This window comes from Mya arenaria, chromosome 4, assembly GCF_026914265.1.
Source record: "Mya arenaria isolate MELC-2E11 chromosome 4, ASM2691426v1".
In the NCBI taxonomy this organism is placed as follows: domain Eukaryota; kingdom Metazoa; phylum Mollusca; class Bivalvia; order Myida; family Myidae; genus Mya; species Mya arenaria.
The window spans coordinates 11,358,205-11,376,319 of NC_069125.1; the positions used below are offsets into that span (position 1 = coordinate 11,358,205).

Consider the following 18,115-nt stretch of genomic DNA (forward strand, 5'->3'; position numbering starts at 1 on the left):
TTCTGACCTCATGTGAATGACTCTCCGATACTCGTATTGAGTATCATATAAATTGTAGTTAATAATTTGCAATGAATCTGCCGCCATGTATGTATATATATATGTTTTGTATATGACCTCATTTGCCATGTGTATGGTATGAGCGAATAAACGGTGTTTGACTTGTTTGACTTGACTTTGACTTGGGATACACGTGTCATTTGTCACGTGCGTGTAATTATCACTTCACGTGGACATCCTTAATTGGCACGTGTTTTGAGTAAAGCGGTTGACAACTTTAAGAAATTGTTATCATAATTGTAATGTTTGTATTTGTTATTACCGCATTTGTTAATTGGAATGAGTTAGTCAATGAAAATTGAATTAAAATGATACATTTAAGTAATTGTCGATGTGCCTCAAATTAGCTCAAACTCTTTAATTAGTGCAATTAATAAACAAGTATAAATTTAAATGATTGTCATCCTAATTGTTAAATGAATATTTGATATTTCCTCATTTGTCCATGCGTTAGTTGTAATGAGTTGATAAAGGAAAATGACTTAACATGAAACTTTAAGTAATTGACTATGTGCCTCAAATTAGTTCAAACTCTTTAATTAGTGCAATTAATTAACAAGTATCAATTTAAATGATTGGAACTGATTTCAAATAATCCAAAACTTCCTTAAACATACTTAAATTTGTACTTGGTCATTTAATAATCGGTTAAGGATTTATTTTAGAAACTAACCATTGTGGTCAATCACAGCTTTCAAGACCTTGCTGGGCCATGATAACGAACAGTCTCCTTGACACTGGTATACTCCCGGATGTATAGCTAATCGGGAAAATAAAGCCAATTTTTAAAAGCAAGGATTCTCCTCCCGACCCCAAAAATTATAGACCGATTACCATTCTTAGTTGTTTAGGCAAATTATTCACGTCTATTCTTAGTGAACACATCAACACATTCCTCTATGATAATAACTTATTAAACGAGAACCAAGCCGGATTTCGTGCAAATTATTCAACCTGCGACCATATTCTTACCTTGCATTTCCTTGTAGGTAAACTTAGAGCCCAGAAAAAGAAACTGTTTTGCTCATTTATTTATTTTTCGGCCGCATTTCAATCTGTCTGGCGAGCTGGTTTGTGGCATATGCTAATTCAATCTGGCTTACATGGTAAAATTCTCACAGTCATAAAAAACATGTATAATGATATTAAATCATGCGTTTCTATCAATGGGCAACTGTCTCCTATATTCCAAAGCTTATGCGGAGTCCGTCAGAGAGAAAACCTTTCTTTGATTTTATTTTCTATTTACCTTAACGATTTAGAGGAATTCCTTAAAAGAACATGTTTTAGTGATTCTATAGAAATAGATGCAGATGTGACAACTGTGTGCCTTCAGTTACTTATTCCCTTGTATGCTGACGACAATGTACTCTTTGCAGACAATGAATGTGTTTTTTATGTCTTGAGTTTTAGCGAAGTCTTAAATTGTAAGAACCCTGATACCTTAAGAAAAACAATATTTTTTATTAAAGTCTTAGTTAATCACTTTAAACGAATCTGATAAAGTGTTCAATATATATATATATATATATATATATATATATATATATATATATATATATATATATATATATATATATATACATATATATACATATATATATATAATTATTGATTTTTCACATGATTTTGCTTAAATGTAAACTGTGATATAATAAAAAAATATTGAGTTGAGTTGAGTTGAGCAAAACAGCAACTATGCATTGCATTGTAAATTCTTTCTAGTTGAGTTTTAAAGATATTGGCTGATTCGAAAGTGTACAATTGTTCAGTTTTCTTTATTTAAAACGAATAGCAAAAAATTATTTTTTGAAATTTAGTATATGTGCTTTTTATGAGGCCGAGTCTTCCTCGTATAGTGCGTTTAATATTGCATACTGATATCATTCGCGGACATTAAAAATACCAGGTTCGGTGAAGATATTGTGTGATATTTTGGACCTTGGACTTAATTCTTTATTCTATGTTTTTAAATTGTAGAAATTACTGATTTGAAATTGATTTGTCAATCTGCTAGTAATTACATTTTGTTGTAGTAACATGCAGAAGGGAACTAAAAATAAGAAGGAAATCTAGTTGGCAAATATCCTTCATTTTTTTATCTGCCAATCATATACATCAATGTATCAAGTAATGCCTATAATGTAGAAGCCATGGTCTTTATGTTCATAAATTATTTTTACTACAATAACAATTCTTAAGCAAAGGACAATAACATGTTGTATGTATGCATATACATGTATTATCCATATACAGATTAACAAATACCACGGGCGCCATACATTGTTTTTGTACACTTGATCGACTAAATCATCGTTACTCCGGTCAAATGAAAAACAACATTCAGCAGGCACGTCGAAATTGGAAAATCCAGAATCACTGCTGATAGAGGCTGCTGTTTTATACACAAGCGGGCGTGGCCAGTACTGCACTTACCTTTGTGGTCAATGAACAGTCTCGATCAAACAGAGGCTGATGTTTTCTACACAAGCGGGCGTGGCCAGTACTGCACTTACCATTGTGGTCAATGACCAGTCTCTACCACACAGAGGCTGCTGTTTTATACACTAGCGGGCGTGGCCAGTACTGCACTTACCATTGGGGTCAATGACCAGTCTCTATCAAACAGAGGCTGCTGTTTTATACACTAGCGGGCGTGGTCAGTACTGCACTTACCATTGGTGTCAATGACCAGTCTCGATCAAACAGAGACTGCTATTTTATACACTAGAGGGCGTGGTCAGTACTGCACTTACCATTGTGGTCAATGAACAGTCTCTATCAAACAGAGGCTGCTGTTTTATACACTAGCGGGCGTGGTCAGTACTGCACTTACCATTGGTGTCAATGAACAGTCTCTATCAAACAGAGACTGCAGTTTTATACACTAGCGGGCGTGGCCAGTACTGCACTTACCATTGTGGTCAATGACCAGTCTCGATCAAACAGAGACTGCTATTTTATACACTAGTGGGCATGGCCAGTACTGCACTTACCATTGTGGTCAATGACCAGTCTATATCAAACAGAGACTGTTATTTTATACACTAGAGGGCGTGGACAGTACTGCACTTACCATTGTGATCAATGACCAGTCTAAATCAAACAGAGACTGCTGTTTTATACACTAGCGGGCGTGGTCAGTACTGCACTTACCATTGCGGTCAATGAACAGTCTCTATTAAACAGAGGCTGCTGTTTTATACACTAGCGGGCGTGGTCAGTACTGCACTTACGATTACTGTCAATGAACAGTCTCGATCAAACAGAGGCTTCTGTTTAATACACTAGCGGGCGTGGTCAGAACTGCACTTACCATTGTGGTCAATGACCAGTCTCTATCAAACAGAAGCTGCTGTTTTATAAACTAGCGGGCGTGGCCAGTACTGCACTTACCGTTGGGGTCAATGACCAGTCTCTATCAAACAGAGGCTGCTGTTTTATACACTAGCGGGCGTGGCCAGTACTACACTTACCATTGGGGTCAATAACCAGTCTCTATCAAACAGAGACTGCTATTTTAAACACTAGCGGGCGTGGTCAGTACTGCACTTACCATTGAGGTCAATGACCAGTCTCGATCAAACAGAGACTGCTATTTCATACACTAGCGGGCGTGGCCAGTACTGCACTTATCATTGTGGTCAATGACCATTCTAAATCAAACAGAGAGTGCTGTTTTATACACTAGCGGGCGTGGTCAGTACTGCACTTACCATTGGGGTCAATGACCAGTCTCGATCAAACAGACTGTGCTGTTTTATACACTGTGTGTTAAACTGTTTTTATCACGTTGATATTTTAATTAGGCTAGCCAAAAACTCATTTCAGAGGCGTAAACATCCACACTGTATTTACCCATACTTTTTGCCGGGTCTTTGGTGTCACTGGAAGTTACGCAATTATTGTATTTTTTCACTTAGTCCATTCGGCTGATGGGCGTTGTCAGCTTTATCCTTTCTATAGAAGCTAACGACGTCTCACTCAAACCGGAGCATTAATGAGAGTTACTATCGAAACTATATACTGCTCCTTCAACTTTTTAGATTAAAGTTTTTGCTAGCAGCTCACATAAACAATTCAAATAAGTAATGCTGAAATTTTAATACATGTACCTAGCATAAAAAAGAATTGTGTCCAATGTCCAAAAGGGCACACAATTACGTTTCTGAACTTGATATTTTTAACGTCGGCAGGATGAAATTCATTTTCAATATTGAACGCATTTTATGAGCAATATTTACATCAAACAACAACACACCCAAAATATTGATATAACCTAACAGAATAATTTAAAAATGTTCTTGTACTTATGAATTGTTTTTATTATTATTCTTAGATCAGAGAAAGTTTTGCATATATAAAAATAAGTACAACTTTGCTCTAATGTATTATTTCCGTTGAATATTGACCATATATTCTTAAACTGGTGCGGTTTCCTCGTATGGCTAGGTATATCGGAGAAGATTTAATAACGTTTCAATAATTGCAGAACCTCTAGTAAATGTGCTTAAGAACCACACATTGATAAGCAAAAGAAATATTTCTGTTGGGTTTGTTGGTGCAGGAACATATTCTTAAAATTAAGCATTTGAAGGAAAGATATACAAATGTAATATAGTTCAAGATGAACTGTTTGCAGTTCGTTTAAACAATTGTTAATTATATATAATGTAGAAATATCATGCCATATAATATAATGTCATTGTTTAATACATGTGTTATATATACTCATTCAAATATTTGTATAATATATATTTTAAAAGAAAGTTCGATTACATTCAACTCTCTTTTTTCTTGGGTACTTCGGATTGAATTGAATTGAAGTGTTGAATTGTATAGTTCCATTGTAGAGTGACCGAGAAACATTAATTGTTCATTCATGTTTTCGCCTATTTTACGAATGCATTTATCAGGATATATGCTTTAAATGTCCTAAAAATTGATATGTATTCAATGTTTAGAAGTTTTAAAAATAAACAATATTATTGAAGAATATGAGGGAAACATTTAAGGGAATTTTGTAAAGTGTTCTTGAACATCCTTATTTTTAAATAATGACACAATTTCCCTGATCTAAATAAAAAAAAAAATATTTTAAATCTTTTGTGGGTGGTGTTGTTGTATAATATAAATATTGCTCATATAGCTAATGCGTTCGATATTGCATTCGGAAATTAGATTTCATTCTATAAACATTAAAAATACTAGGTTCAGTGAAGATAGTGTGTGATATTTTGGACCTTGGACATAATTCTTTATTCTAGGTATTTATGTTCGTAGCATTATTTATTTGAAAATTATTTGTAAAGCTGCTAGATAATACATTTTGTTGTAGTAACATACAGAAGGGAACTAGAAATAAGAAGCAAATCTAGTTGGCAAGTTTCATTTATTTTTTATCTGCCAAACAATGACATGAATGTGTCAAGTAATGCCTATAATGTAGAAGCCATGCTCCTTATGTTCATACTTAATTTTTACTACAATAACAATTCTTAAACAGAGCCCAATAACATGTTGTATGTATGCATACATTATCCATCAACAGATTAACAATCTACCACGGGCGCCAAACATCGTATCTGGTCACTTGCACGACTGCATCATCGTTACTTCGGTCAAATGAAAAACAACCATCTGACCCCAAAGATACACCTCGGTTTTGTGATTGACTGTCAGCAGACTCGTCGAGGTTGGATAATCCAGAATCATTGCTGTCGAAACTCAAACCGGAAGTGCTGGAATTATGTATGATGACGTTATCGTGGACTTTTGTCATCTGCGAGATCGGCGAGCAATCCTGAGTTCCCATAGAGGGTATTGTGATTTGACCCGTCAATCGGTTCAACCGTTCGTCCGATCTTCTCGGCGTTGACATGAAAACGGCCCGTGGGTTATGGCCTTGGTGACTATATGTACAGGGCTCTTGGTTTTCTATCTGTGGAATCCGATTCTCATCTTCCTCAATCCCTCCTCCAGCAGCCTGGATGCTATTCCGCTTCTGTGCATAGACGCTCCTCAAATTTCGGCTCTCATTGGTCGTTACTACCGGATCACAAGCGCCGTTTACAGCAACGCATGTGACCGCCTCCCGTGCGCAATCCCGGAAACCGGTCTGATAGAAGGCTTTGTATGAGTTGGCGTCCTTGGCTTCGGTTGCTACGTGAACGGCCCTCTGCTGATGCTGTAGCCGTGTCAGATGGAACACGGTGAGCTCCAGGATGTCCGCTTTGTCCACACGCGTCATTGGCGACACCTTAAAATAGCGTACGATTTCTAGATTTTAAGAGTCCCCATATTTACAATCAATTTTAATGAAGCTTCATTATAGAAAATATCTTTAATTTGGATGATGATGTTTGATTATATGCCATCTTGTTTCATGTCCCTATTTTAATGCTTAGGTAATCCTCATTATCAATGCAAATAAATAGGACGCATACAATGTATTTTGCCTAACTGAATTGAAAGTGAAATGGCTAGCTGATGTAAATTTGGAAACCTATAAAACCATGTGCATCTGGAAAAAAAACTGTGCAACATAAGATTGTTGGTGTACCTGTTGTCGGATGGTGTCCGCGATAAGGAGCTTGAGACGGTCAATACTTGCATTCATCCTCTCACGTCGTTGACGCTCAACTAGGGGCTTGCGTACCTACAAGGTTCACAATATAAACGATTTATTAGACGATAAATACATGTCTTATATAATAGAACACATAATATGTTCATTCACACACGGCGTTGTCGCTCGAAATATTGGTTTCGTACGTCTAAAATGTTTTATATGTAAGAAATTAGATGTGACATTGCTCGCGGTGATTTATTTTCTTCACTCTTATAAAAAGCTTAATAATTTATTAATAGTTTTCCCTCGTTTTATTAACTATTTTTATTTGTGTGAATGCAAATTACCCATGTCTCAATGTAACTTATTAAGACTTAATTATTTAGTTATTTAGATTACTTTTTTTAATTTAGAGAACACGCTTAAATTAGTAAAGAAATAAATACATATGACTTGAATGAATTGCGCTAATGTATTTTATTCTTGTAAATAAAAAGGCAAATATTTAATCATATCATTTAATAAAGATAGAATAAAAGAAAAAAAACACACACTAAAAACTAACCTTTCTCAGATACGAAGCAACGTCCCGTGGGGAATCCCGCATGTCAGCCATATTGAATAAATAGGTTTTCTCCGTTTCTCCGCAAAATGTAAGGTTTTAAAGAGTCAACTCCTTTTATTTGTGATATTAATGTTTAAGAGCTTTTGTCTGGTGGTTGGGGAGTTTTGCGGTTATATATAGCATGGGATACACGTGTCATTTGTCACGAGATTGTAATTATCACTTCACGTGGACATCCTTAATTGGCACGTGTTTTGAGTAAAGCGGTGGACAACTTTAAGTAATTGTCATCATTATTGTGATATGTTAATTTGATATTATCTCATTTGTCCATGCGTTAATTGGAATGAGTTAATAAAGGAAAATTCACTTCACTTGAAACCTTTAATTAATTGTCAGTGTGACTTAAATTGGTACAAACTCTTTAATTAGTGCAATTAATTAGCAAGTATAGTTTTAAATGATTGGAACTGAATTAAAATAATCCAAAACTTCCTTTAACACACTTAATGATTTACTTAGTAGTCTCGTTCCGTCCGTTCGTTGGTCATTTAATAATCGCGTTAGGATTTATTTTAGAAACAAACCATTGTTATAAATCATAGCTTTCAAAACCCTCTTGGGGGATGATTAGTGCATGCCATATCCCCCGGCGGGGGAAAAAATCCCCCGGAATTTCGACCAATCCCCTGGTCCCCCGCCGGGGGATCCATATCCCCTGGAATAAAAAAAATATATATATTATTTTTTTCAAAACTTGCTTAAGGTTGACAGTGTAAAGCATCAATAATATTATGAGTGTGAAATAGTATGAAGGACCATGATGACTGAGTCCAAAAATTATTGTATTTTGAGTGTATTTCTGTATTTTTTCTTATATTATATTGGCAGATATTGCGCAAATTTTCGTCGCGTTAAAATTACCTGGTTTAATATCAAAATCCCCTGGAATTTAGACCAAAATACCCTGGGAAGCCTCCCAGAAATATGGCATGTATCATTACGAACAGTCTAAGTTCAGACTCAAGTGGCAAAACAGTAACTCTTTATTGCATTTTACATTCTTTCTAGTTGAGTTTTGATGATACAATTGGCTGACTTTTATTACTATTCGAAATTGTACAATTGTTCAGCTTTATTTTTATAAAACAAATAACAAAATAATAATACTTATTACTATAAAATTTAGTATATATGTGGTATTCTGAGGCCGAGTCTATGTACTTGAGTCTGTCTGTAATCATGGACCTGAATTTAGACTTTAGACTCAAAATTGCAATTTTGTAACGGTCGTTTTAGCGTAAACTGCTGAAGAAATTAGCACATGAAAGATTTAGTATCACAAAGAACCAAGATGATTGTGACTTTGCGCCAAGTTTTTGCCATGGTTATTTTGCCTTCGTCAATTGGTCTATAAGTTCAAAACGCAGTTTGATCAATATTTATCATAATTTTCAAAATATTAATATAGTTACATATTTCAAGGACTTGAACGAATTAAATTGTTAAGAACAAGTCAAGTTAACTCAACACGCTTATCTTTTCTAATTAATGTACACCATGAAAATATTGAGTTATGTAATAAAAACCTCGATGTCGAGGCTTAAATGAATTATAGAAAATATAAGATGTTAAAATATTACAAAGTTCGTATAAAAGAATTTATATACTCTTAGCAAAGCTGATAATTAAGCAGATTTTCATTTCTTTTTTATTAATTAAAATTTCTGCATGAAATTTCGTGTAGGGCCTTCTAGTAACATTTAATAATCGAATATCGACAAAAACATCCCAATATTAAGATCAGATGCGTTGGTGCGAAGAACGAGGAAAAAACAAATTGCACTGCGAGGAGTTGGTGGTTTGGCGTGAAATAAATTCGCATGTGGTCATTCTGTATAACAAACGACCCAAATAACCAAAAATACGGAATACCGTAAGGGCCATCGCCTGTGAGTTTGTTGATCTAAAGCACGATACTCGAAAGTACGATGATGAAAACGCGAAATCACGACGTGTTTTCATTATCGTACTATCGCCTTCCGCAGCGCATGCGCAGAGAAGAATTTGCACTCCATGTGACAAAATGTCGAATGCAGGAGTGCATTTCAGAGCATATTTACGATCTGCCATAATCGTAAATGCACGATCATAATAACAATCAACTTAATGACAATTACGAAGGCGTTTAAGAAACGTCTCGATAACTCTCCAGTCGTTTAGAAAAAAAAAACTATCGATAGCGCAGCGTGCTGCTGCTGCTGATGATGATTTTGATGATGTGACCTCAGAGGTATTGCATTTGGAAAAGTGTTCGAAGATACTCTTTTGACTAGTTGGTTTTATTGTATTATTATAAATAAAGACAATTCATAATTTAATCTTTATTGTGTCAATCGTTGTTTAAACTTTTAATTAACAGTACAAATGTATTTCAAATCAATTCAAAATGAATAATGAAAGCTTTAGTTAAAGACATGTTTCAATGACTTAATACAAGCACCCCTGAAACCGACACATCGAGGGTAAATTATTCTATGCGCATGCGCATCGGAAGGCGATAGTTCGATGATGAAAACACGACAGTACGATGATAAAAACGCAATAGTACGATGAAGAAAACACGACAGTACGATGATGAAAACGCGATAGTACGATGATAAAAATGCGATAGTACAATGATGAAAACGCGACAGTACGATAGTACGATGAAGAAAACGCGAAATCACGATATTACGATGGTGAAAACGCGAAAGTATGATGGTGTGAAAACACGATATTTTATCACATTATCATCATCGTACTGTCGTATTATCGCGTTTTCGTTATCGTACTGTCGCGTGTTCATCAGCTTACTGTCGCATTTTCACCATCGTAGTTTCTTGATTTCGCGTTTTCATCATCGTACTTTCGAGTATAGCGTTTCAGATCAAAACATTCATCGGCGATGGCCCTTATGGCATTCCGTAAAAAAACACCAAATTCCTTTTATGTCGATACAACAACGTGATATAGCTGCCGGACATTTCTGAGAGGATTTGTATTATTGTATTTCATAATGAAGAAAATAAATCGAAAAAGTGCAAATAAACTATTTCAGACCTGGTTTTGATAAAAAAAAATGTAGTTAGGTCGATCACATTTTATTATTTTTATAATGTCTTAATTGTAAGTTATTTTTGATAAAATAAAATGCCATATTTGTCTTTTAGTTAGATTTGTTTGATTAATGTATGATGCAACTTCAGGCTAGCAGGAAAATGCATTTTGATATAAACCCTTAAAGTGGCTAAGACCATGAAGACACCAGATGGTCCAAAGACCTGCAAATAGTTTATCCTCAAACAAGCATGGGTCTCAAGACCACAGTTATCTGCCCTCGCCCCCCGTTGACCGGATGTTTATACAGTAAAAAGAGTACTTGTGTTCAAGTATCAATATTTGATTAATGTAAAAGTTAAATGAAAGAGAAGAAACAGTTGGTATTTTTGCAAAGAGCTTAACATAACCTTTGACACTGTATTGCAAAACATGTTTTTCAATTGATTCTGTTTTAAAGTGAATATTCAGGTTAGTGTCTCTAATGAAAATATAGTGAAAATAACTGTGGTCCAAGGCCATATATGCGAGCTAGTGGGAGGCAGATAAAACATCATTTGGTGGTCTTTGGTGTCACTGGACGTTACGCAATTATTTTTTTTTCAATTAGTCTATTCGGCTGATGGTTGTTATCAGGTTTATCCTTTCTATAGAAGCCAGCGACGTCTCAGTCAAACCGGAACATTAATGAGAGTTACTATCGAAACTATATACTGCTCTTTCAACTTTTCAGATTAAAGTTTTTCGCAAGCAGCTTCACAAAATAAATTTCAAATAAGTAATGCTGAAATTTTAATACATATACCTAGCATAAAAAAGAATTGTGTCCAATGTCCAAAAGGGCACACAATTACGTTTCTGAACCTGATATTTTTCAATATTGAACGCATTTTATGAGCAATATTTACATCAAACAACAACACACCCAAAATATTGATATAACCTAACAGAATAATTAAAAAATGTTCTTGTACTTATGAATTGTTTTTATTATTATTCTTAGATCAGAGAAAGTTTTGCATATATAAAAATAAGTACAACTTTGCTCCAATGTATTATATCCGTTGAATATTGACCATATATTCTTAAACTGGTGCGGTTTCCTCGTATGGCTAGGTATATCGGAGAAGCTTTAATAACGTTTAATAATTGCAGAACCTCTAGTAAATGTGCTTAAGAACCACACATTGATAAGCAAAAAAAATATCTCTGTTGGGTTTGTTGGTGCAGGAACATATTCTTGAAATTAAGCATTTGAAGGAAAGATATACAAATGTAATATAGTTCAAGATGAACTGTTTGCAGTTCGTTTAAACAATTGTTAATTATATATAATGTAGAAATATCATGCCATATAATATAATGTCATTGTTTAATACATGCGTTATATATACTCATTCAAATATTTGTATAATATATATATTTTAAAAGAAAGTTCGATTACATTCAACTCTCTTTTTCTTGGGTACTTCGGATTGAATTTAATTGAAGTGTTGAATTGTATAGTTCCATTGTAGAGTGACCGAGAAACATTAATTGTTCATTCATGTTTTCGCCTATTTTACGAATGCATTTATCAGGATATATGCTTTAAATGTTCTAAAAATTTATATGTATTCAATGTTTAGAAGTTTTAAAAATAAACAATATTATTGAAGAATATAGGGGGAAAATATTTAAGGGAATTTTGTAAAGTGTTCTTGAACATCCTTATTTTTAAATAATGACACACTTTCCCTGATCTAAATAAAAACAAAAACAAAAACACTTTTAAATCTTTTGTGGGTGGTGTTGTTGTATAACACAAATATTGCTCATATAGCTAATGCGTTCGATATTGCATTCGGAAATCAGATTTCATTCTATAAACATTAAACATACTAGGATCAGTGAAGATAGTGTGTGATATTTTGGACCTTGGACATAATTCTTTATTCTAGGTATTTATGTTCGTAGCATTATTTATTTGAAAATTATTTGTAAAGCTGCTAGATAATACATTTTGTTGCAGTAACATACAGAAGGTAACTAGAAATAAGAAGCAAATCTAGTTGGCAAGTTTCCTTTATTTTTTATCTGCCAAACAATGACATGAATGTATCAAGTAAAGCTTATAATGTAGAAGCCATGCTCGTTATGTTCATAATTCATTTTTACTGCAATAACAATTCTTAAACAGAGCACAATAACATGTTGTATGTATGCATGCATTATCCATAAACAGATTAGCAATCTACCACGGGCGCCAAACATTGTCTCTGGTCACTTGCACGACTGCATCATCGTTACTTCGGTCAAATGAAAAACAACCATCTGACCCCAAAGATTCACCTTGGTTTGGTGACTGACTGTCAGCAGACACATCGAGGTTGGAAAATCCAGAATCATTGCTGTCGAAACTCAAACCGGAAGTGCTGGAATTATGAATGATGAGGTCATCGTGGCTTTTTGTCATCTGTGAGATCGGCGAGCAATCTTGAGTTCTCATAGAGGATATTGTGATTTGATTCGTCAATCCATTCAACCGTTCGTCCGATCTTCTCAGCGTTGACATCAAAACGGCCCGTGGGTTATGGCCTTGATAACAATATGTAAGGGGCTTTTGATTTTCTATTTGCGGAATCCGATAATCATCATTCTCAATCCGGCCTCCAGCAGCCTGACTGTTATTCTGCTTCTGCGCACAGGCGCTCCTCAAATGTCTGCTTATATTGGTTTTAACATCCGGATAACACGCTACGTTTACATATATGTATGTGACCGCCTCCCGTGCGCAATCCCGGAAACCGGTCTGGTATGATGCAATGCATGAGGCGGCGTCTTTGGCTTCGGTTGCTACGCGAACGGCCCTCTGCTGATGCTGAAGCCGTGTCAGATGGAACACGGTGAGCTCCAGGATGTCCGCCTTGTCCACACGCGTCATTGGTGGCACCTAAAAATAGCATACGATTTGTAGATTTCTTTAAAGCTACATTATGGAAAAGATCTTGAATTTGCATGATGATGTTTGATGAAATGCCATCTTGTTCCACTATCCTCATTTAAATCCTAAGTTAGGCTCATTAGCAATGCAAATAAAATGGGTGCATACAATGTTTTTGCCTATTAGTAACTGAATAGAAAGTGAAATGGCAAGCTGATGTAAGTTTGGAACGGTATAAAATAATAAAATCATGTGTTTCTGGAATAGAAACTGAGCAACATAAGATCAATTTGATAGAATCACATTTGAAAATACGCTGTGAGGGCGTACCTGTTGTTTAATGGTGTCCGCGATAAGGAGCTTGAGGCGGTCAATGCTTGCGTTCATCCTCTCACGTCGTTGATGCTCAACTAGGGGCTTGTGTACCTACAAGGTTCACAATATTAGATGATTAATACATGGTATACAGTCATACCCCGTTTGCTCGAACTCGCATGGCTCAAATTCATTGTTGGCTCGAACTGGATGTAAAGGACAGGTATAAACGGAAGGTAAGCCATCCCTTTTGGCTCGAATCTTCCGAGGCTCGAGTCACTGCGAGTTCGATCAAACATGGTTCGAATATATAATACAATGGAATACATAATATGTTCATTCTCACATGCATTCGCACGACGAGCTTAAAATGTATTTTATGTAAGAAATTAGATGTGGTATTTCTCGCGTTGATTCATTTTCTTCACTCTTACCAAGAGCGAGTGAACTTGAAAAAGTTGACGAATATTTTTATTTCATTTTATCATTCACTTTTTTTGTGTTGACGAAATTTACACTTGCCTTTATATTACCTATTAAAACTTTATTTATTTTTAGTCATTTAGATTACTTTAAAAACTTAGCTATGAGAGATCCCCTATTCGGATAAACTTTGAAAATACTTGAAAAAAGTTGTGGCATCTTAAATTAACACATATGATATAAATGAAAATATATTATTCTGTTCTATTCATGTAATTAAAAAAGACAAAAAAATAATCGTAACATTCAATAAGATATAAAAGGAAAAAGGCACTAAAAACCAACCTTTCTCAGATACGAAGCAACGTCCCGTGGGGAATCCCGCATATCAGCCATATTCAATAAATAGGTTTTCTCCGTTCTTTCAAAATGTAAAGTATTAAAGAGTCAACTCTTTGTTTTTGCGATATTAATGCTTAAGAGCTTATGTCTGATGGTTGGAGAGGTTTCATTTGTCACGAGATTGTAATTATCACTTCACGTGGACATCCTTAATTTACACGTGTTTTGAGTAAAGCGGTGGACAACTTTAAGTAATTGTCATCATAATTGATATATTTTCATTTAATATTACCGCATTTGTCCATGCATTAATTGGAACGATTGAATAAAGGAAAATTGATTTAGCATGACACATTTCAGTAATTGTCAGTGTGCCTCATATTAGGACAAACTCTTTAATTAATGCAATAATTAGCAAGAATCATTTTAATTGATTGAAACTGAATCCAAAACTTCCTTCAACATTCTGTAAGTTGTACTTAGTAGCCTCATATATATACTTTTTATTTCCACTTTTCAGTGATTATACATATAAAGTTATTTACATGTTAAATGCAAAGAATAATGAAATATAAATAAAGGTAAAGGTTTTGACAATTTTTTTTTTTTTTGCAATTGTATCATCTTGTGTCTAGACGCTTTAAAGTGACTCAAGTGCAAATGCTTTTATAAAAAAAAATACTAATCAGTGGTACAGACCTATATTCATTGAAGGAAGCTACGCTTTCCCCTATTTTAAAAAAAAGCATTTATTAGAATAAATACTTCAAATCTTCTAGAAAATTATATATATTCCTTGTATAGAAGTTTTAGAATAAACAAGATTGTTTAAAAATATGAGCGAAAGATCGTAAGGATTTTTGGAACATTATTCTGGAACATTCCTATTTTTATATAACGGCAAACTTTTTTTGATCTAAGAAGAAGAGTTGAAAAGTTTCACTAGTTCTTGAGGTATTGTTAAATAATAATGTGACATCAATATATCAGTTTTATGTGGTTGTTGTTGTTTGATAAAAATATTGCTCATATAGTGCGTTCGTATTGCATACGGATTTCATTCTGTGGACATTAAAAGTACCAGGTTCATTGGAGATATGGTGTTACCTTTCGGAGTTTGGGCATAATTCTTTATTCTAGGTATTTAAATTTTAGCATTACTTATTTGAAATTTATTTGTAAAGCTAATTTTAAAAGCCAGATGTTATCCCATTCATTCGTATCAATATAAAGGTCATGGCTTCTATGTAAAAATTTAAATTTACAACTGCTTTACCTAAGTTATTCAACTCGTGCGTGGAACTTAGCAAAACATATGTATATGCCAATATGTATATTACTATTTAATGTAACACTTTGATTCAAATCAATACATACACATGTATAACAAACATAATTTTGAGTGATAAACCTTTAACTTCTTACTAAATATGCACTTATGGCAAATATTAATTACTGATAACAAGATTGTAACCATGTATTTGATACTGAAAACGCAAATAATGAAATGATTGTTGAGCTCTAAAAGCTTTAGTGCGATCCACTATCGTATCATAAGGTAGAAATACCATGTTTCTGCACCTTCACATTACTATGTGCCTGCATAAAGCCTCGTTATACTTAGCACTTATAATATCCTCATGTTTGTAAACTCTATTTGCATTGAGTGTATGAATAAGCTTTGAAACTTTGAAACATTAAACTCGGTATCCTTCATAAAAACGATTGTTTTCGACATTTATTTATCCTTTTCGGTATATTAAACAATTGTATTAGTTGTGGTAAATCTTATTCGGGAGTAAGAGTGCATCTTTAATAAAACCTATTCAGCCGCGTCGTTATATATCTTATATACACAAATTATTTATAATGCAAATTTAAACCTTTTCAATTGCCTGCTAACATACTTTCATGAGTTTATCAATACATGAAAGTATCTAACAGTCCGTAGTAAATGGCGCGCTTTTAGATACTACTATAAAGAAGCTTTAACAGCCCAATGACAGATTGGATGGTGGTATTGGATATTACCTACCAACGTAAAGCTCATCCTCATAACGATTTAACAAACGGATTTGATAATTTGGCTTTATAGATATCTGGAATAAATCTGGTAAGTTCTTTAACTTTATCTTATTTTAATGGTTTTAAATCAGCTATAGTAGTTCGTCACTTTTAGCAATATCATTAATCCATGGTTGAATGAATGCTGCAGTGTAATTGTTGATATACATGTACATGTGTATAAACAAACAGTTCAAATCTCTGTTTTCTAAGCAACCAACTTGTTTTCTTAGGGCTTGATAAGACACCCATAATTAAAGTTTTATATAACCGACGTTAGCTTTTTTCAATGTTTAAAAATCTAGTTTCTTTCAATCTTGCTGACATAATTGACCAAAAATGACTAAATATGTTCATGGTTTGTTAAGTTTTGTGTTCAGATGTTTGTTTCGTACCTTTTAAGAATGAGCCAAACTCCGGTTGTTTTCATTCCTTTTCAAGTGATGTCTGTATCCGGTCGTTGAGTACTTGAAAATACTTAATCAGTTTATGTGTTTTGTTTACTTAAATCTTCAAATCAATGCTGTCCCTGATGATGATAATTGTTCTAGGTTGTAATTATTGACAAATTTTGGTGAAAATGTAAGGTACTGCAAATAAACTTGTTTGAACCTCCAGTATTATTATGTTTCAGTGAACTCGTGTTTCACTGACCTATGCTATGCGGTAATACCATCACTCTTGATAAAGATATTGTGAAGCGTCTCTGGTCTGTTTGTAGTGATTGTACGTTTGAATCTCTCGATCAGTGTTGGTTAGACCCTGACCTTGTATCTCTAAACATGATTTATACCAGAAAGAGAACAATTCGAGGGGTGAATGCGAAAAGGTTCTAAGTGGCATTAAATAAAGAAGCAGATAAAACCTTTTCGCTTTCACCCCTCGAATTGTAACGTACAATGTACAGTGAATCCTGCAAAATAATCCCTACTTAAATAGACAAATATCAGTTAATTAACGGTGTTCCAGGTAGGATTTTGTGTGAACATAAGGACAGATATTGTTTAAAAGTTTACAAGTCCTTGTGAATGGATGTGTCTTGAATGGAAATACCCTCATTAAAAATGCGAGGTAGTGTTGGTTAGACACTGACCATGTGTCCCCAAACAGGGTTTATAATTAAATTGTTGACTAATGGGCTCGTCCCTGTAGTTTTCCTTGTATTATTGAATGATGCAATTATCAAGTGCCTCAAATTCCCTTGCAGCAATCATGACTGAAAGGAAAGCCGTCGTCAAAAATGCTGATATGTCAGAGGAAATGCAGCAGGATGCCATAGACTGCGCGGCACAAGCTCTCGAGAAGTACAACATTGAAAAGGACATTGCCGCCTTCGTCAAGAAGGAATTTGACAAAAAGTACAACCCCACATGGCACGCAATTGTTGGCCGCAACTTTGGCAGCTATGTGACCCATGAAACGAAGCATTTCATTTACTTTTATCTTGGACAAGTTGCAGTTTTGTTGTTTAAATCCGGATAAATATACCATCATCATGGCCCACTTTCTCATAAGATCCAGTTGTGATTAAAGTACCTACAAAGAAATAAGCTCATTAAGCTAACAACGTGTTATGTTTAACTTGGTCAAAATTTTATAAAAGGGTTCTAAATTGATGTGTTGGTCGTAAATTTTGTAACTCCGGAGCAAATATACATTGATGTGCCATCATTGAATTGTAAACTTGTACATATTATTATTTTATTAAGATATATTGTTACTTTCATTAAACTTACAACTGTTATTATTTAAG

At 34.3% G+C, this 18,115-nt stretch overlaps 2 protein-coding genes across 2 annotated transcripts; both read right to left on the reverse strand.

Annotated features, from left to right (window-relative positions):
- Positions 1-5,620: 5,620 nt before the first annotated feature.
- Positions 5,621-7,247, reverse strand: LOC128230033 (uncharacterized). The gene is made up of 3 exons (XM_052942013.1): positions 7,197-7,247; positions 6,623-6,718; positions 5,621-6,319 (listed from the first exon to the last, which is right to left on the reverse strand). The coding sequence occupies exons 1-3, from the start codon at positions 7,245-7,247 to the stop codon at positions 5,621-5,623; spliced, it is 846 nt and encodes a 281-aa protein (XP_052797973.1).
- A 5,281-nt stretch (positions 7,248-12,528) lies between these two features.
- Positions 12,529-14,352, reverse strand: LOC128230035 (uncharacterized). The gene is made up of 3 exons (XM_052942017.1): positions 14,302-14,352; positions 13,549-13,644; positions 12,529-13,227 (listed from the first exon to the last, which is right to left on the reverse strand). Exons 1-3 carry the CDS (start codon positions 14,350-14,352, stop codon positions 12,529-12,531), a joined length of 846 nt encoding a protein of 281 aa, XP_052797977.1.
- Positions 14,353-18,115: the final 3,763 nt, after the last annotated feature.